The sequence below is a fragment of the Lissotriton vulgaris genome, chromosome 4_1 (assembly GCF_964263255.1).
Source record: "Lissotriton vulgaris chromosome 4_1, aLisVul1.2, whole genome shotgun sequence".
NCBI lineage: Eukaryota > Metazoa > Chordata > Amphibia > Caudata > Salamandridae > Lissotriton > Lissotriton vulgaris.
The window spans coordinates 1,805,169,086-1,805,190,977 of record NC_141691.1 but is presented as its reverse complement, the minus strand read 5'-3'; the positions used below and the strand labels follow the sequence as shown (position 1 = coordinate 1,805,190,977).

Genomic DNA, 21,892 nt, shown 5'->3' with positions numbered 1-21,892 from the left:
AAGGTGGTTGGGGGCCTGTCTCAGCCTGTCTCAAAGCCCACTTGGGATGTATGTATAAGTTGAGCGTATACTTTCAATAAGCAATTCCCCAAGATGTTAGCCATGACCTTACGATCAACATTAACCTCTTGGCTGCTAGGCGTTTTCCCCCTCCTGTGCTGGGAATTGCCATTTTGCTGTTTCCATGACGAGCTCAGCTCGTCATCAGCACATGACACCCGTGGGTGATGACGAGCTGAGCTCGTCATCAGCATCGGAAGGGTTATGGAGGGAGCTCAGATGATAGCTTGCACAATCCAGCGGGTCTTTATTCTCTGTGTGGACAAGAGCAATAACCACTTTATGGGAGATAGCCCCAAAGGAGTTATTCTCCTCAGCCTCGAAAAAGGCTTTGGTCAGGTGAGGTGCTACCAGGTCCTTCACTGTTTTGTAAACTCGTCCAGGAAACCATCCTCACTTGAAAGTTTACAGGTAGACAGCAAGATAGGGGTCCCCAGACAACAATTTGCATCCTACTGCATTTGGAATGGGCATGTTCAGTGGACTAAAGATGTCATCGGGATATGGGTCAGAGATCATCCTACATTATAGTGAGGAGTAGAAGGCTGCAAATCTGTTGACAATGCTCCTGGTGTGGCCCTGGAGGTGGCCGGAGGAATCACGGATCAGGGAGATTAGCAAGTGGAAATTCCTCAGCTGGGTGGCCAAGAGCCTGCAAGTCTTCTCATCATGATCATAACAGTGCCAGCAGGATCTGAGCAGGGATTTCTCTGCTGCATCCAAGATAACGGAGTTCAAGCAGATTATTGTCTGTTCCAATCAGGGTCAGTGTGGAGGGTGTGTATTGTGCAATCAAAGAACTAACCTCAGATTCCAGGAAGGCGAGGTCAGCATGGGCCTTACGATTCACCAATTCTGAGTCCTGCAACATCCTCCCTCTCAGAGCTGCCTTGATCACTGCACATAGGACTCTTTGGGAGCCCACTGAACACTTGTTGTCTAAAGAGTTGGATTGGATTTGAGAGTGGGGTTGTTTCTTAAGGGCAGTTATAGTAGAATGCTCTCATGTGCCATCAGCCTGAGGTGGGAGAGTTACCCCCAGGTCCAACCCCAACTTAACCAGGATGTGGTTGGCAAGTCACTCTCTAAAATGTTGCAGTTAGTAGTATGTGGGCGAGCAGGCCACCCTGTGTGAGGAAGGAGTCAATATGGAACAGGGTCCCATGGCGGTAGGAAAAAAGGTATATTCCTTATTGATGACCTAAAGGAGGTTCCAAACCCCCACTAGTGAATGATACTCCTATAAGTCTTGCAGTAGGTTCCTTTCTGCTTGAAGGCGGCCATCTATCTGTCCCGAGCAGTCTAGGCATTGGTCGGGCACCAGGTTCCAGTCACTTCCCAGTATAACCAGGGAGGGCCCCAAGGATGGGACAAATGTCTACAGCTGGGCAAGGTAGTGGGGCTTGTTGGTTGCGGGAGCATACATGGACCCCACAACAAGTTACCGCTTAGGGAACTGCAACTTCCTGAAAGTCCACTGACCCTCAGTGTCAATCCACATCTAAAAGACCTTACACTACAATCATTTCCCACTGAGGATAGCCACCCCCTAGTTCTTGGAGCAGCTGGTTGTCGGATAGTGTGCCCCATGGCCGACAACTTTTCTGCTTCTACTGATCACCCCCAGTCACGCTTCAGCTACAAAGGCTCTGTCAGGGACATGTGGGTCTCCTGAAATAAAATCATATTGGTGTGCTTCTTGTAGAAGTAATGAAGGATTTTCTGTGCTTAATTTAGCCGATCAGGCCATTATCATTCCAGGAAATTAGATTAAGCAAGTGGGGGATTGCCAGAGGTAGCAACAAGCAGGATCACTGCCACTGTGCATGGGGTGGGGTTTTGAGGGGGAGCGGTAGCTACTGGACCATCAGGAAGTGGGGTAGAGACAGGTGTGGCAGGCGCCCACAGGAAGGATGTTGAGGGCAGGAACCAAACTAAGGACTTTTGGTGCAGAGCTCTAGTCTTTACCTGGCAGTTTCACCACATCATCCCCCACTGACCGATCAGGGACATACATGGGGCATGTGGGAAGGTGTGCCCGAAAGAGTTTAAAGCCAGGCCCAGAAATGAACAAACAGGAGATCCCAGTCAAGCACCGGGAAAAGTCTACCTGAAGGGAGAGAGGTTGAAAGATACCTATATGTGTCAATGAAGGAATTTTGCATCCATGGTCGTGAGTGGAACTCTGATGGTCGTAATCTCTACAGATAGTCTACATGATCATGTTGGCATGGGCTGTTATTGCGGCTCTTGCTGTCCATTGAGTCCAGTCCACTGAAAATAGAATTAGGCAAGATGGTTGTTGGCAGGTCACCAAACCGTGTCACAGTGGTGCATGAGTCAAAGCCCCAAGCCCAGGCCCACTCTCAATGTTGTAAAGGCTTACCAGGATAGGACGTGGTGAGGAAGTGAGTTTGCTGATGGGCAGGGTGGGACCTATGCAGCAAGGCTCGGCCTAGGCCAAAGAGGCTACAATAGAGTGCAAAGGTGCATACCAGAGTGGAGAGCCAGGGGTGACACCTACAGGGTGTCTCCAATGTGGGTGATTTGTTACTAAAAGTCTAGACCACCGGAAGCCACTTGATGTTGTCAAACCAAAGATCAACTGACTAGGAGACATGGACATGACTTGGCCCATGTAGCCATAAGGGCATAAATAAGGGCTTTTTCAAATGGAAGTAATGGCTGAGATGAAGTATTCCTAGTTGAAGAATCTCAGTCAATGCATTTCTTCTCTTCTCAAAGGTGGGCAACTACAGCTCTTGTGTTTCAGCTGCCCCTTGAACCACCACTGCAATGAAGCACTTAACTCCATCAGTGGACCAGTTGGAGAGTCTAGCTCTGTTGAGGTGTATATCGCCCACTGGCATTTTTTACAGGGCATCATCATTATAGTGAGGAGGTTCAGTCTGTCCCCTTCCTCTTCATCATCTGTGTCCTGCCAGATTTTGGGTGCCCCGTGCACAGAGTTAGAGCCAAAAAGGGCTTGAATTTTCTGTCAATAAAGGAGCCATGGCAGAGGTCTTAGATTAGTCAGGCTGTATGAGAATGAGTTTAGCTTTTGTAATTGTATAACTCAACATCAGTTTAGATATGCCTGGCTTAGGCTTGGTGTCCACGATTTGCATTGAAAATGGTTCTTTTGTTGGGCCAAATGTTGTGAAGGGTCGACACGTCAGACAATGGTAGTGCAACTGGATACCCCAGAGGTTGCTAGGGCTCTGAGGCATGCCAAAATCAAATCAAAACTCTTCAGCATGGCCTCTTTTAAAAAAACTATATGCTGTGCACAAACAATAGCCTGGGAAACCTAGAATGACTGGGTCCAACTGCAGAATCAGTTCGAATTCATGGGACTTCAAAGTGATGCGATTATTACTTTGAATCCCTTGAGCTTACATGCTAGATTTTGTTGCAGAAGTTACATTGTGAATGGACAGGGACAGGACCTGGTGCTTGGAGCAGAAGCAATAACTATGCTTCGATCATGACCTCATTCTGTGTTCAGTAAAAGACAGTTTCACCTCTCAATCTCATATCACATTCAGCTGATGTCCCACAACCTCTGCACACATAAGTTTACAATTTTGTTGTAAATGTGGTAGGCATGAAGGGGGTGCGCGAGGAAATTGAAGATATATTAATACTCAAAAATTGGTGGAGTTAAGGGGAACTGAATGGGGTGTAAAGGTAGGGATATGCTATTACTAAACACACACCCACAAAAGAATAAGCACATTGCAATTCACAGAATACAATTCCAAGTTTACTAAAGCCCTAATAATTTCAAAACAGCTTAAATTTGCTCCAGACAGCTTTTCAGTTAGTCAATACTTATAGTAAATTTTATTGTTCCGTTATTTAAAACCTTTATAAACAAGCAAAGCAATTCACAGTATTCAGCATACAGAGTTTAAAAAAACACATTGCAGAAACAGACAGAGCTAAGTTCAGGACAGAAAAGATTTAGCTGAGCCATGTTTTGAGAAGATTAGACAGATGAAATAGCAAAGTGAAAAACAGTTCTTTTTTAATGATCAATGCCGTGTCAAACTGGATGAACCTTTGCCATAATTTAAGGAACAATGTGCAAAACGCGCAAAGCAAGGTCCAATTGTAGGGCGGACAGATCTACAATCAGCACTATGAAGAGACAAGTCACAGAATTATTTTGTTCAGGATCAGGCAGTGCAATTTATAGAGTACGTGTGCATAGAAGGATTGTGAATTGTGGCATATTGTAAAAACACTAGAAAATGCCCAGTGCCAAGAAATGGAGCAGCAAATTTGGTTGTTTATGACAACGTGAAAAAACACAATTATGGCAATGGGAAACCAGGCAGTAAGCAGCATGAATAGTCGCTAAAGTTCATTGTGCACGTGTGCAGAAAACATGACTAAACTCAGCCTGTTTGCATCGAACTGTGATGACAAAAGATTTTTTTTTTAAATAAGTGTGCACTGTAGAAAGCAAACAAAGAGAAAAAAGTAAAATTACAGCATTTGGCAGTATGTTACCAGAGCACTGTTACAATTGACATGGATAGCTTGGTCGCAACCATCCAGAGAAACGTAACAGTTTTTACATTTAGTAATGAGTTAAAAGGATTCAGGCTAACAATACCTGCCTGCCGGCAGGTATTAACTCCAATCAGATGAAGTTGGGACGGAGAAGGATTCTCCTTTGCTGCAGTAGTGAAGGATGTTTACCAATGTTCCCACTTGGAAAACCATATTTATGTATTGTAGACCTCAGTCTGTCCTTAAGTCGAGTGATTGTTTGTGAGTATGTCTGAAAAAGAAACCTTATCGTACAGTGAGGAACATATAAAAAACCTTCTTGCAGAACCTCCGCTATTCGCTTCTGCGTCTTTAAGCACCTCTGCACAGAACCAAAACGAGACTGAAAAATTGATCCGTCTTAAGAAAAAACAAATACGGACGGATCTTCATGGTCATTTTTTATTGCAGCACCTTAGAGCCGGTACCATTCCAGGAGGTTTACAGATTAAGAATGTCCCCTTAATTTTCACCGAAGACCCGATTTACAAAAAGGATTACAGCTACATTGAGACAAAATGTCCTAACCTAACCATTGAAACAGCGCAACCTCTCTCTAAGGCTCAACTTGAAGAAATAGGATTATTGGAAAACGCTATCTCCACCAACCAATTAATCGCTGACTCAAAAACATTGTTGGAAAAAGTCGACAAGGAGATTGGGGAGTTTAGAGACCACACCATAAATCAAAAGACTGCACAATTTGAGAAAGATCAAAAAACTTTTAATCTAGAGAAAGTCTATCCATTTCTGCAACAAGATTTCTATTTAAGACCGGAATCTTGTAGATACCTCCAGGATCAACAAGGTAGATCTCAATCCAAATTTATTACATTCTCGGACACATCATCATCCTCTAGCAATAGTGAAAGTGATACTCCAGAACCTAGGAGGAACAACAACCGAAGAGGAGCATTTCCGCAGAATCAACAGGGGCAATCTTCTTCTTTTTTAGGACGGGGTCAGACAAGACCACGAGGAAAAAGCAGATATCAACCATGGGAAATGTCCACAAGAGGTCAGAATTTACAAGAATTAACAATATCGCCAATATTTAATTTGTCATCAAAAATTCTGACACCAGATGAAGAAAGTGTTTTATGCAAGGGGCTCACATTTGTTCCAACTACACACACATACTTTGTCCAACTGAAGACTGAGGCATTAGAATTTTGCCGCAAGGTGAGACTAAAAACATATTTCTTGAACAATCCATACAATGCACCAATGGAGACCACTGGCCTGAAAAATAAGTCTACATTCTGCCCTCCATCAAATAAAATCCCCAAAGGGGTCTTTATTTTTGAAAAAACAATCTTATCTGCGATTTCAGACATGGAAACTAAAAAACTCTGGATTAAACTTAATATCACCAAAAAGGAGTCAGATGCTTTAAGAGATTTGAAAAAAGATACATCGGTAGTAATCAAACAAGCAGACAAAGGCGGATCGATTGTGGTATGGGACAGGTCTCTTTACACCCTAGAGGTTAAAATACAACTGGAAGATACCTCCTGTTACCAGAAACTAAAAAAAGATCCCACAACAGAGTTCAAAGGCGAACTTCATGCAATGACTGATGAAGGATTCGGTTAAGGCTTCCTTGGAAAAAAGGAAATGGAATATCTAAAGACCAAACACCCAAGAACACCCTTATTTTATGTATTACCTAAAATACATAAGAATGAAAAAACACCTCCAGGACGACCAATTGTGTCAGGGTGTGGTTCTTTAATAGAACCAGTGGCTAAATTCGTGGACTTCTTTTTGAAACCTTTTTTGACAACAACCAAATCATATGTTCAAGACACAACAGACTTTATCAACAAGGTGTCAGAGATACGATTTGATAAAGATACATTCTGGATGGTAACAATGGACATCACGTCCCTTTATACTAAGATCTCGCAAGATGAAGGACTATATGTCCTAGAGCACATTCTTGATGAGAGGGAGAGACCACACAGGATCCCCACATCCTTCATCCTGAAACTGGCTGCTTTTGCACTAAAAAAAAACTACTTCAGCTTTGATGGTGACTTCTATCTCCAAATAAGTGGAGTAGCAATGGGATGCCCATTTGCCCCGGAATTGGCAATTCTTTTTATGTCCAAGTATGAAGAAAACTTTGTGTACATAAATAACCCATAGGCACAATGGATAAAAAACTGGTGTCGTTATATTGACAATATTTTCTTTGTTTGGACAGGATCGGAAGAGGACCTCAAACATTTTTTTGATTGGATTAACAACAGAACAGCGACCATCAAATATAGCACTAACCATTCACAGAACAAAATGGCATTTTTAGATGTGGAGATTTATCCTCATGAGGGTGGGTTGGCTACAACATTATACAAAAAGCCAACTGACCGTAATAAAGCTCTTCATTATAAAAGCAATCACCGATGCAGCCTTAAGGATAACTTGCTGTACGGACAATACCTTAGGATCCGCCGGAATTGTTATGACAAGGACGAGTACAAACGACATGCGGAAAACCTTACAATCAATTTAAAACAACGAGGTTACCCCAAAAAATTGTTTAGGAAATCCATGAAGAGAGCATGGTGGACCCCCGTGAATGCCTGCTGGAAAGAAAAGAGAAAAAAGATTCAGGAAGGATGGTCTTTGTATCCACTTGGTGCCCCAACTCAAATACGTTGAAAAAAGTGGTTAGAAATAACTGGCACCTACTTAAGAATTTGAATGAAATTTTCAGCAAGGAACCACTTTTTGCATTTAAAAAAAACAACAGTATTGGCAACCAACTGATATGTGCAGCATTACCGCAGCCAACTACCCCTGATTTAAGAACAATGTTGAAGCTACCTCCGATTATGGGACATGCAACTGCTGTAGTACAACTGTTGAGGGCACATTCTTCAGTCACAACAACATAGGATGTAAACATGAAGCGTTCACCAATTGTAGATCAAGGTATGTCATCTACAGCATTAGATGTCCATGTGGGCTTATCTATATTGGAAAGACAAATCAGGAAGTTCGGAGACGCATCCAACAACACAAATCAAGAATCAACAACAATGTATTGACAGCTCCATTGGTGAACCATTGGAGATTAAACAACCACAATGAATCAGATATCAAATGGACAGTGATTTCTAAAGTGGAGAAAGACATACGAGGAGGAGACTTAGATTGGAAACTGTCCAAACAAGAGTCAATGTTAATAGTTAAATTTAATTCAGCCACTCATGGATTGAACGAGCTTTCTGAAATCTATAAATTGAGTTGATAATCGTATAAATTCATAAACTGAGCTGATAATTCACATATGTTCCGGTCCTAAGCCAATGAGCGGTAGCAAATGTGTGTAATGACCAGTTCTCCTGCCTTTATCTGAGAAACCATATACATCAATCCCATCAGGAAGACACTCCATCATGGCTGACTCATTAGCTTTCCTACATAGAACGGAAAACGAAAACGGAAAACCACACGAACCACATTGAACCATTATTGAGGCGGTGGTGTTTCCTCCAACAGTACGTGTTGCAATAAAGACGTCACACAGTATGGAAATAAACTTGTAACATCCATTCACAATATAAGGATCCAAACACGTCACGAACACTACAACTCCCAGGAACCTTGGTGGAACCGGAAGTATGGCGAAAATGGATTCCCGACGCTGAAACTGACAACAGCAACACGCTCCAATTAACACGGGTAAGTCTGCCTAAATCGTGAAGGTCAGCGACAACAAGTATATGTGCCGAGATTACAAGAGTGGGCGCACTAACTGCGTTGTCACACTCTGATTTGCAGAGACCGGTGGTCCCCTCCGGCGTCCGTAGAGATCACAGAACCAGCGCTGGCATCTAACACAGCACCGACCCACCAAGCGGGTGATTTCTGCAAACACTTTGCTACCAGGTAGGATCCTTAATGTAAGTATAGGAGACATCCACTCATTGTCCAAATCCACCGGCAGTGATCTAACTGGCTCCCCGTTTAAAAAAAAAAAAAAACTTCTTGTGAAATACCCCAAGGGAACTGCGTATCCTGGGCACATCTAACACTTGACCTCCACTATAGATATAAGTAAGTACTTACACTACAGTGTCCGTTTAGAGAATGAATGACAGTTTTACAGATTGCTGATTGAGTGTTGTTCTCTCACACAGATTGATGGTTATATTGGATTAAGTGTCTTCGACGGGTGATTTTTTCTAACCCCAGTTAACTCCAAAAACTTAGAGGTAAGACAAGGTGGCTAGAGTAATGGAGGCTGCGAGTAAGGTTACCAGCATTTCTTGATATGACCCTAAAGGAAGATTTCTGTTCTCCTTTTTTTGCAGTTTTTGTCCTGATGAGAACTCCGCGAATGGTGTGAGTTCGAAACGTGTAGACAACTTTTTGCCATCAAAAAAAGGAGGAGTAGCTAAAAACTTTTGAAAAAGTCTTATCATTTATAACAATTTTTGTATATGGCTTACTGTGAATATTTTTGATTCCATGTTTTTGTGTAAATATATGATGATATGTATGAATGTGAATGAATGAGGGTATGAGTGTTTATGAATAATTTATGCTAATTGGTACATTATTGATATTGTATAAAAGAGTTTTGTGAATATTGTATATATATGTATATGTTGAGGTCTTGTGATGTTTTGACAAATTGGTGAAATAATAACCAATAATCCTTGAAAAAGAAAAATTCAAAAGAAAATAAAAAGATTGATTCTTGACACCAGTATGGCATTCTACCATAGTGAATAATTCTTATGGTTATATGATTTAGGAAGGAAAATTGTGACGGCATTGGCACTCTGTTGTTCATCAGCAGTAGTGAAGGGCAGACACATAGAATATGGATTAGAGTTTCCTTTCCTTGGGCACAAAGACAGCATCTTGTGTAACGGGGAACAGAGCGACGCACTGCGTGAAGGTGAGCACGCAGGTTCCACTCACCCAGTCTTAATGCCACAAGCCTAGGCTTAATCCACAAAGGGTAAGTGAAGGTGATACAGTTCTGCTGCTTGTTGGAGGAATAGGAATTTATAATTTACCATGCATGCTTGCTTAGCGCTGCCAAAACCTCCAGTTATGACAGTTTTTTTGCCATGGATATTGATAGTTTCTTGAAAACCTGATTAAAAAGATATTTGTTCCAATCCTCAATCATGGAGAACTCAGACAGTTTGTCATCAAGATGTTGCATGTATGACAATGTTGGACCGGCCCCCTCTAATTCGCAGGTAGTGCATGGAATCTAGTTTTGCAGATGTGAGCCTGTGGGCTTTTGAGCTAGTCATGCACCACACATGGCCAGCCACTTGTACCACATCCAGCTTCCATAGAAAATAATGGTGGCAGTGTATTCAACTGACATCCCACAGGAATTAACAAAACATTATTTAAATTAATTTGACATTTAAATTACATATATTTTAGTGATACAAAATTAAGGATAATCAAGAATGTTACCATCATTTTATTTTTTAAATTTATAAATACACTTAATTAAAAAAATGTAAATTTGTAACTTTTTAAGAAATATATAAAAAATATTTACATCAATTATATACATCACTTCCAACAAGGATGATTACAAATTAATCAATAATGAAAGTTTTAATGAGGGTGGGTGATGTTATGTTTAAATTATTGTTTACAAATTAATATTTGTAAATCAAATTAGTATATTTACATTGTTTTATAATTGAATGACAATATAGTTTAAAGAGGGAATGTTTTTATTTTTATTTTTAAATAATTTCTTAGCTTCAGGTTAATATAAAATAATTTAAACAACTGTACCCATATTTTTTGCATTAATACGTTTTTTAATTATACTTTTGTAATTCTCTCTATATTTTCGCAAGGGTAGATTGATACCCCACTGGTGGATATCTCCACAAACATGTGGGAAGCCAATAATAGTAACATTACACTCATAAATTCCGTTTTAGGTCTTTCAACTCCATCATTTGAGGGGCAGAGACATAAAAGTCTATAACCATATATAAATCTTCACTTAGATAGTCGTCATTCATAGTTTGGGATAAGAAGCGGTCGAACACACCAATGAATTAAATAAGGCCAATATTCAGGTAGTGGGTGCCCCTCAATGCATTATGAAGTAAAGAAACAGATTATGTGAATTTATTGTGAGACGAATAACAAAGCGTGTAAGTTTACTACTTTTTGGTATTTTGACAATGGTAAATTGCTAGTAGTAACTTTACTACTAGAAATGTTACTACTAGAGCACTAGTAACTTTACTAGTAGTAACTTTAAAGTAAAGTACTTAAACTTAATTCTAAGTTAACTTTTTTTGGTATTTATAGAGGTAAGTTACTACTAGTCACTTTACTACTGGTAAACTTACTAGTAGTAGCTTTATTACTAGAAACATTACTACCAGTACGTTTACTAGTACTACTAGTAATAACTTACTTTTGTGAATACCAAAAAGTAGCAAAATCATACTTAAGTTTGTCTTTGTGAATCAAGCTAATTGTTTTTACATTACTAATAGAAACTCTTCCAGTGTATTGGTGGGAACATTTAAATATGCTCATGTTCGCAGGCTGAAAGATTTTTGTTCTGAAGTTTTAAGGCTTCTTTCACACGCACTTTATAACTATTTTCTTGGTTTGCTTTGGAGTTTTACCGAGCCAATTTACATTCCTATACTTGGGCCCGATTCGCAAAAGTAAACTTACACCTTAGGTATAAATGTATTATTTTCTTGCTATTCACAAATTGCTGAAGTAGTTTATATGTAGCTTGTTTACGAATGCAGGGACTCCTATCTTTTCATGAGTAGATTTCTCTGCATTTGTAAAGATATCATGCGTAAAACTACACTGGTATTTTGTGAATAGCAAAAAAATTCGATCCCGCACCAAAATTGTAAGTTTACCCAATTGTATTTCCAAAGCTGTACTGGCCAACAGTAGAATGCAACATAAAACTGGGATATGATAAAACAGTCACAACTTCACCCTCAACAGTACAGTTTGTAGCATGGATTCTTTGTGCGTAAAATACCTGAATCCTGTCCCTGTTATGGTAAGGTGGGTGCCACCTCCTGTGCCTCCTCGTCTTGGCATCACATCACTAATCGTTGGTGTCAAAGAAGCTCGGTAGGAATATGGACTTTGATAGGTGATGTAGTCTCCTCCATTATTGACACGGACACTGCAGTTTTTTGAATCATCAGTCCCTGTAAAAATATGTATAAAAGAGATCTGAACTTGCTATTCAAATACTCCATGAACTGTTCACTCAACAAATAATTTGATAATAAAACATGTTGCTTTTAACTAAAGAGGTTATAGGAACGTAGTCAAATATTACACAATCGACGATGTTGTGTTGTTCTAAAGAAGTGTCACAAATAATTGCAAACTTCTAATCAAAGGCTTCATGGTCCTAAAATATATTCTTACATTATGAATATCTTGAGCACTTGGTGAGGAGGGATGTCAGCAGATAAATATTTTCATTAAGGGAGTGACTATTTACCCAGATGCCTGCCCAATAGTATACAATCCAAGCTATTTACCCAGCCGCTGGAAAAATAGTATATAATGCATGTTGTTTAGCTGGCCATAGGCTGAATAGTGGTGATGTATAATTTGTGTAAAGGAGGTTTTTATTTAGCTGACCATGAAGTAAAAAGGGACACAAAATTAGGGTGGTGGACAAATTTTGTGGATGCAGGATCTGGCAAACATTTGAAGGTAAGTGCATATACAAATGTACAATATTTTGAACAAATGCAAGTGCATGAATTGGGGGGATGGCCAGGACCCTGTGAAACAGGCGACATGGATATTGCACCCAGGCACACCAGGAAGTACAGGTCCAGAAAGGTCAAACTCTAGCATGAACCAGAGGTTAAGAAGCATTAGCACTTGCTCATTCCCAAATTGCATCTACGTTTGTCTACCTTACTACAATCGGGTGCTTCCTCAGGTTCCTTTTCAGATGCTCTCATATGCCTCATTCCTAAGGAGGGTAAGGATCCGCAATTATGCAAAAATTAGCGACCCATCTCCTTGGTCAATATTGACTATAAAAAAGTTTTCCATCCCTTTAAATCACTTTAAGAAAATTAATTCTATCCTATCTGTTTTTCTGTTGAGCCACAAAAAAGCGCGAATGTCCATCTCAAGACTAATTCGGCTTAAAACAGAAGGTGGGGTTAATTTTCCTGACTTTCTTTAATATCATAGGTCTTTCTTATTAAATCAAGCGTCCAGATGGTTTTCTGAACCTTCTGCGACCTACCCCCTTTGGACTATTCTTGAACAATCGTATATTTATCCATTCTCTTTTAAGGAATATCTTTCCTTTTCTCGTAAACCACAATCCTTATCTACCCCTAACCTTAAGTATACTTCTAAGCTTCTTCAACCTTCCCTTCTGCCTTCTTTCTTCGATCATCCTATTTGGCATAATACTTCTAAATTAATAAATATTAAACCAATATTTTGGAAATCCTGGAGACAACGGGGCTTCATTTGGATACACCAGCTCTATAATCAAACTCAAGATCAAACTATTCCCTTTTCACAAGCTGCTACTTCCTTTTCTTTTTTCCATCTACTTTTCACTCTAAATTTCTTAAGTTGGTATCGGCACTTCAACAAGCACATACTACCTACCTCACTTCCGCCTCTCCACCTTCTCCTGAACCTTCATCTCAGACTGCCCTGCGACCCTTATTACTTCATGATCCAGCGCTTCCAAGATTCACAAAGATCTAAATAGTCCATCTGTTCCAAGACTCAAAATTATAATCGAGACTGCTTGGGAGGAGGATTTGGCAGTTTCTTGGCCTATGGAAGTCTGGAAAAAGCTCTGGCTCGAGCTCCCTAAATCCTCCAGAGATGCAAACACCACCCAGACACTCTTTTTTATATACAATAGGCTACAATTGTCTCCACTTGCTCTTCACACAAGACACCCTGATACTTCAGATGCATGCTGGACTTGCTCCTCACCACATGCAGACTTCTTCCATCTACTTTTTAAGTGCACTCTCACTAATCAAATTTGGACTAAAGTGTGGTCTCAAATTAATTCTATTTTTTCTTCTGACCATACTTTTTCTCTTACTCATATTGTCTTGGGTAGTGTTTCTCATATTTGGGGAGACTGCGACTTTAACCCTAAAATAGTAGACTTACTACTGGCAGTGGCGTTCCAACAAATCACCACCAATTGGAAAGACTTCACCAAGTTATCATATCAGGCGTGGTGGTATGCCATTTGCTATAATCACCACCTAGATACCACTTTTGTCTATCCTCTCCATTTAGCTCCAAAACGAAGAGACCTCTGGGACCCAGTTAAGCTATTCATTGATGCTAGTGCTGAACGTTCTCTCTCTCGACTCCCCCTACAGCAAGAAATACCTAAACCCCCATGACTTCCATTAATGTGATACATTTTAATTCTATTCATTACATGTCACTCCCTATTTTATATGTGTATAATTCTTCATTATTTAATATTAGTCTTTTATGGCATATTGTGGTATTTTTCCTTATCGATTTATAAGTTTGCCAATTTTTATTGCTGTATTGTATGTTTTCTCTTGTTAATTTTTTGTAAATTTTCTCTTACATTTTGTTATCTTACTTTTATCAATAAAATTACTTTGTTTTTTGTTTGTTTTTTGTTTTAATTTTTTTTATTCATCATCATCAAGACAACAATTCATTATCAACTTCAAAATTATACTGTTCCCCAAAACATACACAGTAGAGAAGTATCTTAGCATTTAAAGCAAGAAAAGAACGGAAAGAAAGATTCTATCCAAAAAAAAAAGATGCCTGTTTGTACCAAAAGTCATTACCCTTAACATATACTAGCTTAAAGATAATTTCTATCCCCCAACACTTCCTCATTTTTACCCTTCTTCTTCTAGGCTCTGTTTCCATTCTATGATTGGGGCCCAAATCCTTTTCCCTACTTGATTAGTCTTCCACCCCCTTCTTTCATAAAGCACTTTCTCTAATGTAAATATAGCCAGCCGTCGTGCCATCCACTGTTGGAACGTTGGTGGATTTACATCCTTCCACAAAGTTGCGATACATAGCCGACTAGGTGTCATTGCTAAATATACAAACTCATAATGGGGGACTTCAACATCAACACTGGCTAGCTTCATATCAATCCCTAACGACTTCTCCAAAAACTGTTCTATTGATCTTTTAAAATTATCTAAGGCAGGGCATGAGGCAAACATATGTATAGTGTCAGCTTGCGCCGATTGGCACCTTGGGCAAACTATCCCAGTCGTTCCACCCCAGCGCGCAGTTCTGTGCGGTGTATAATAGAGCTCATGTATCATTTTATATTGTTGCGTTTGAAGATTCGTTACTCTTAGCACAGAGAGCGATAATTTAAGAGATTTTTCAGCCTCTGTCCCTAACAAATTTAGCTTAGTTTTCCATTTTTCACACATCCTAACACGATCATCCTCTTTATACTTGCCAATATCCCCATATAGTTGAGATATAGAACAACCTTCCTTGCTTCTTAGATGTTCCATTTCTTCCTCTCGTCGGAAGTTAGTATCGCCCCCCGTTTTTTCAACAAAACGGACCTGACCTGCAAATATTTAAAAAAATCTCTTTGCTCTAAATTGTATAACTGCTGCGCCTGTTCAAATGTTATTAAACCTGTTGAGCCTACCAGGTCCCCTATAGTTTTGACCCCTGCCATATCCCATCTCTTCATTACGTGATCATGGAAGATCCCAGGTAATGATGGATTTGTAAATAAAGGGGTATAGTAGTTCATCCTCCCTAATTTTATTTTCTTCCGAATCGTGGACCATACTGACATTGCCGCACCAAGAGTCTTGAACCTTACTTTTTTATAATAACTACTTTCATTAAATGCTAGCAGCCACTCATAAGAATTTTTAACTAACAACTCATATACATACGAGGCACACTCATCTCCTCTCCACCTATCCTTCACTTTCCCACCCAGTAGCCCCCTGATGTATTGTAGCACAGTGGCCCAATAATACATTTTGAGGTCAGGCGCCGCCAGTCCGCCCGGTCTCTAGATAAAGACAGATATTTCAGTCCTGTCGTGTTTTGCCTTTTGCCCATATGAATCGGTTCATGACTCCCTCTAGTTCCCTAAACCAATTGTTATTACATTTTAAGGGGATGGTCCTAAATAAATATAGCACTTATGACAAGAACAGCATCTTTATTATATTACACCTCCCTATCGTGGTTAAATGCAACTTGTTTAGCCTATCTAATTCTTTTTTTTAGTTTTTATAAGCATCGGGCCCATGTTCTTTTCCACTATCTTTGACGAATCAGATGTTACTGTTATACCTAGATATACTGCTGCCTCTGTTATTCTCTGGTCTACCATCTCAACTTTCTGATTTATTACAATTTGTGTTTTAATTTATAGCCTGACAGACTACCAAAAACAGCTGCTTCCCTCTCTATTTCCACTATTGCCAGAGCTGGATCGATAGATGTTATGGCCAAATCGTCTGCATACCCCAGAATTTTAGTTCCATAACCATTCAATATAACTGGCATGATACTTCCATTGAGCTCAATCCTTCTTATAAATGCATCTATGTATAGAGCGAAAAGTAACGGAGAGCAGGGGCACCCTTTCCTTGTTCCACGTCCGATTTTTATTACCCTGCTTACCTCTCCCATAATTCTTAGACTGATCCTTAGATTTTTTTATAAAGCCTTCAAGACCCCTACACAGCCATTCCCCAGCTTTACTTTTTTTAGCACCGCCCAAAGAAAACCCCACGAGACCCTATCGAACGCTTTTTCAGCATCCAACAGTATTAATGCCGTAGGGTCTCGTGAGGCTTCCACTCCGTCAAACAATGTACATACCCTTCTTATATGGTCTGCTGTCCCCCTACCGGGGATAAACCCATGTTGTGGAGGCAAGACGATTTTGCCGATCACCATGCTTAATCTGCTAGCCAGGATCTTTGAGTATCTATTTGCGTCACTATTCATTAAGCTTATAGGTCTGTAGGACTCTGGGTCAGTTGGGGGCTTATGTTTTTTAAGGAATACAACCATTGTGGCCTCTACCCATGACACCGGAGGTGCTACCCCCTTTTGAATATTAATCATAAGGTTATAAATATCTTCTTCTTATAAGCAGTAAAAAAAATTCTTATAGAATTCCAATGGTATTAAGTCTGGACCTACTTCCTTCCCTGCCGGTAGTTCTTTTATTGCTCTCTATATTTCCTCTAATGTGAAACTAGATTCCAGAGCTTTACTATCCTCTGTTGTTAACTGCTCTAATGCTGCGCTTTTTTAAAATATCTCTCTATCTCACTGTCATCCCCGCTATTATCTGCTTGCTTATCTAGGTTCCTGATCGATACTGTGACCTTATGCCCCTATTCGGCTATAAATCCCTTTATTCCCTATATTGGCATAACCGTTCAGTGCGATTTTCTGAAAAGTCATCTCTGGCCTCACACGAACAGAGCCACATTCCAGCATGACTCTCTGCTACTTCCTTTGCGACCAATTAGTGCAATGACAGAGCAGCAGTCACTATCTGATATTCCTAGATAACACTCCGAGTTCTTCAACAAGATAAAAACTTAGCAAACCTGGAAATCCCCGCTTGCTATGTTTTGATTAGTAATGGAACTCTAATGAGCAACTGATAACTATCACTTCCTAGTGACATCTTTAATTGACGTCTTATGTCCAGCAAACTTGCGTCAAACCCGGCACCTGTCAGGTATAAATATTACCAACGTTGCCTTAAGCAATGTTCGTTGCCTGTTGCTGATGCCAGCTGCCTGCATGACCCCGTGTTGGTAAAAACTAGCACTCTGTCGCTGCAGCCTGCTATCCTGTGGTGGTGAAGCTACTGATTACCATTATCGCCGCTAAAGCGCGACCTATGGTGCAGTACGCTTGAGGAGCCGTGCAGCCGTCCTCTGCGAAGACATCCAGCCCAGCTGCCCGCGGACGCTGTCACCCCTCCTTCCTCGACGCGCTGAAGAGAGCCGCTGCCTTTCTCGTGCAGAGAAATCCAGTCCCGGCGCTTCCAGTTTACCCTCGCAGGTGACTGGGATATCGAGAGAGACCCCTGAAGGAGATACCAATCCTCCATCATTCTATTCAGAGGTATGGTGTTGACTAAACCCTTAGACGAGAATTCTTGAAACAAACCTTGGCAAAACCAACTTAACTTAAGCTACTTACTTACTCCCCTTCTCACGTGTTAGGCTTAGGTCAGGCACACTGGGGTAGGCTTAGTTAGAAGCACCAGTTGAGTATGTTAGCCTAATGTATATATGACTGTATATATGTTTTATTACTTTTAAACCATTGTATGGCTAAGAAACCATACTAATGCTTTTACAGTTCTATTTCGCAATACTTATCTTACTGTACGTACTTTTTATAATAACAGTTATTGCAATTGTGGCAATACATTTCTCTTGTACGAGAAGGAAGACTGTTCAATATATGTTAACCTTTATTGATACACGCCCGTCTCTCTATTCTCTACATCTCGTGAAAGTAAACTGCACTAGACTGACTGAGTGAAATCTGTGTCTATTGTTTCACACGACCCTAGAGATCGACTCTTGATCTGAGGAGCAAAGTTGTCATGTTGCACGGTTGTTGGAAAACTGAATCCCTTCTTGTCTGTGCCAAGGAAGCTGATCACTTCCTATGCAGAGAAGAAAGTTTCCAGTGACCTCTGAGCTAGTTGGTAACACAACCTAATTAAGTTTAGCATAGTCAGTGGAGGCCTGGAATATAAGCAGTTCCACGTCGATACTACTGTTTATGTTATTCCAATGCGCAGGGCCTAGTGGGAAACTAGGAACTACACTACATGGCGCCCTAACGTTTGGTAAGGCGATAAACTAACGCAAGACTTGTAGAGTAACTCAGTCGTGCATATTTCACACCCCTTTCTCCCGTAAAAACTCCAATAGACGTCTGGAGTGGGTGAAAGGTTAAAATCCGCCCGACCTTAGTAGGAAGAGATTCCTATGTAAAGCTCTGGTTTATTCAACGTTGAAGGATACAGTGTTCCAAAATATTGTGCACCTAATCTTTGTCTCCTTGGAGACCTACTCTGCAAAAACTGCATTTATAAAATGTCAGACAATGAAGGAGCAGCTAGGCTGGCTTCCATACTAATAGAGGAAGACACGAGTCTCCTACAGGCTGACCCGGATGCTATTATCATCCCGGTCCAGTTAAGAAGATCTATAACTTTAAAACTTATAGAACACGGACTGACACCTCAAGGTGGTACAGTAATTTTCGTGATAGAGGCTCATGAGTACCGGCAGACAGAGGTATTCTATTCATGGATAAACTTTCCAGCGGTAAACGCTATAACACAAGAGTTTCACTATTACAAAATAGAGGAACCTCCGGGAGAGTATGCTCCTTTCGAGGAGATTGAAATCCCACTTAAATTTCAAGAGCACCTGCTCTGGTTTAATGGCGCCCTAAAACACAATGATCACATAACCAGGCTCGGTCCACTAGGTAGACCAGGAGCCACGTGGCCGGTTCTAGCCAGCTACACACCACATCCTGACATTGCAAGAATGTCTAGAGAAGAGCTGTTAGAACAGCTAAACACATTAATAAAAATACATAGGCAATTAGTCCAATATGTAATACGGACTGCAACAGTCCAGCCAGCTGTTAATACACCACAGCTAACCCCTCATCAGGGGAACACTAATAAAATTACACCACAGAACATACAGTCATGTCTTGGTAAAACACCCGTAAAACGGGAACAAATTCCTTTCTGGTTAGCACAGAAAATCACTCAAATAGAGGCAGTATTTCCTGATACTACCCCTATTGAGAAACACAGAATCTTGACCATCTGCCTTCCTATGGGAATCGCACCACACGTGGAGGACTGCGACACTTGGGGTACAGTCTTTGCTTCCATTTACACAAAAACACACGGTGTTCCGTCTATGGCGGTAATACCAGAAGTGCTAAAACAGATTCAAAATGAATTCGGTCCAGAGCCCGCTTTAAATCTAGGTATGAAATTACTGAAAGACTTCAAGCAGGTCACGGCTATATTATTAGCCAACATAAAGGGAGAAGCAGCATCTGTGGCGATTCGCCAGAAGTTGAGGGAAACAGATATAAAAGATCCTGTTGAGCTAGCAAAAATCATAGAAAAATGCTATGAAGAATTAGGTAGAGACAGCTTGGGTGGGAAACCAGTAAAACCCCAACTGCTCGAAAGTCCTGAAAAATTATTTATTAAAAATAATTTAAACACTCCATAAAAGAGCTGGGATGGAAATAAACAATCCATTCCCAAGGAAAAAGTTTTCCAGTCCAGAGGAAGGTCTCCTCGACGGAGGGAAAGAACTCCGACTCGAGAACGCCAGTCTCCCCAGAGGGAGCCCTCTGAGAAAAGATATAACCTTAGGAATAGGGATAATCTAAAAAAACCTGATAGATTTCAAAGTATTGATACACGTCCCTCTCGATCTCTTCCACAGAATTCGGAAAGAAGAGGACGGTCAGACCCAGGAGAGCACACCAAGTCCAAAGACAAGGAACCTGCTCAAAATAAGAAATCTCAATTTCAGAAAAAGAAGGTAGCCAGTATTAGAGTAATCAACCATGCCGAGAATACTGAGGACACAGTTGAAAAACGGGGAGTGGGCATTGACAATGTTGGACAGTGCAGCAGAAATCAGTATAGCGCGCAAGAACTTGATGAGTCATCTGGAGACAGTGGACACGAATGAATACATTCAGGTTGAAACTGCCGACGCCAGACTTAGCGAGCCCCATAAAATATACGAAATAACATTGCGTATGGAGGGTGATAAGACTAGGAAAATTAAGGGTCTATTTTGGGATAAGCTCTCAAAAGGCTATGATATTCTGTTAGCTGAAAAAGATTGGCCCCCGGAGTTTGTCAGGGAGTGCCCTCGTGGCGAAGAAGTAATTATGCCTGCCTTCTCGAATCACATTCCGATTCATAAAAAATACACATATGCAAGGAAATGGGCAGTAGCCCTGGCACCTGCATTATATAAAAATCATGTAGGATGGGATGAGGATTCTCCGCCTCACAAAATCCAGCTAAAAAGTGAACCAACTGCCCAACGGCAGTATCCCATAAAGCAAGAAGCTAAAAAACAGGTCAGGGAGATCTTAGATCAACTTGAGTACCAGGGGGTGATTGAAACATGCACCTCTCAAATGAACAATCCTTTGTTTCCTGTCTCCAAACCAGACAATTCATATCGTCTAGTTTTGGACTACAGACATCTTAATACGTGTTGCAAAACTTTTGCAGTACAAAACTCGCATAGTGTAGCCCTAATGAATAACATAGTTAGGAAAAAATATAAAACGACATTAGACATTTCTAATGGTTTCTTTTGTCAAAACATTGCACCAGAAAGCAGATATTTGACCGCTTTCTCCGCATTTGGGTCGCAGAAAAAATTCTGTCGACTCCCACAGGGGTTCAAGAACAGCCCAGGACTATTCTCAGCTAGGGTAACAGAGTTACTACAAATCTATGATGATGAAGCATTGTCTTACGTAGATGATATTTATCTCACAGACGACGACTTGGATACTCACTTGAAGAGAGTGAACACCATTATACTTGGGTTCGCAGCAGAGGGTTACAAATTCAACTTTAAAAAGTCCCGAATTGCCCATCTGACAGTACTATTTTTAGGGTACGAATTATCAAGTGAAGGGAAAAGCCTAGCGGACAACTTCTTAGAGAAGTGCGCTGTACTCCAAGCTCCAAAAACGCTGAAGAATCTACAATCAATACTAGGTTTTCTGAATTTCGGAAGAACTTACATTCTAAATTACGCAGAGAAGGTTAAACCTCTCTACGAACTAATTAAACCTGATTTAAAACAAATCAATTGGACTCAAAAACACACAGAAATTTTGAGATCACTGCAAACAGACATGTTAGCAAAAACAAAATTAGACACACGTGACAACACACGTGATCTTGTAATCCGAGTCATCCCAGGAAGATGCGGATTCACATACCTAACCTCTAATGAGGGAGAAAAGGTACCAATTTCAATTAAATCTCACTTGTACACACAAGCAGAAAAAGCATTCAGTCACACAGAAAGAACTGTGAACGCAGTGCAAATCGCACTAGCAAATGAACGAGAACTAGCACACGGCAAAAGGATTAACATCCTCACAGCGGAATCCGCCTTCGAAGCGCTATTCAGCCCAGTAA

General features: G+C 40.6%; 1 protein-coding gene across 1 annotated transcript in view; it reads right to left on the bottom strand.

The window, feature by feature from the left end:
* LOC147724582 (fibrocystin-L-like) overlaps window positions 1-21,892 on the bottom strand; it is a 2,246,326-nt gene that overhangs the window by 822,658 nt on the left and 1,401,776 nt on the right. Inside the window, exon 46 of the mRNA XM_086918063.1 lies at window positions 11,648-11,822. Within this exon, the coding sequence (XP_086774189.1) occupies window positions 11,648-11,822 (175 nt within the window). The remainder of the gene's footprint in view (window positions 1-11,647; window positions 11,823-21,892) is intronic.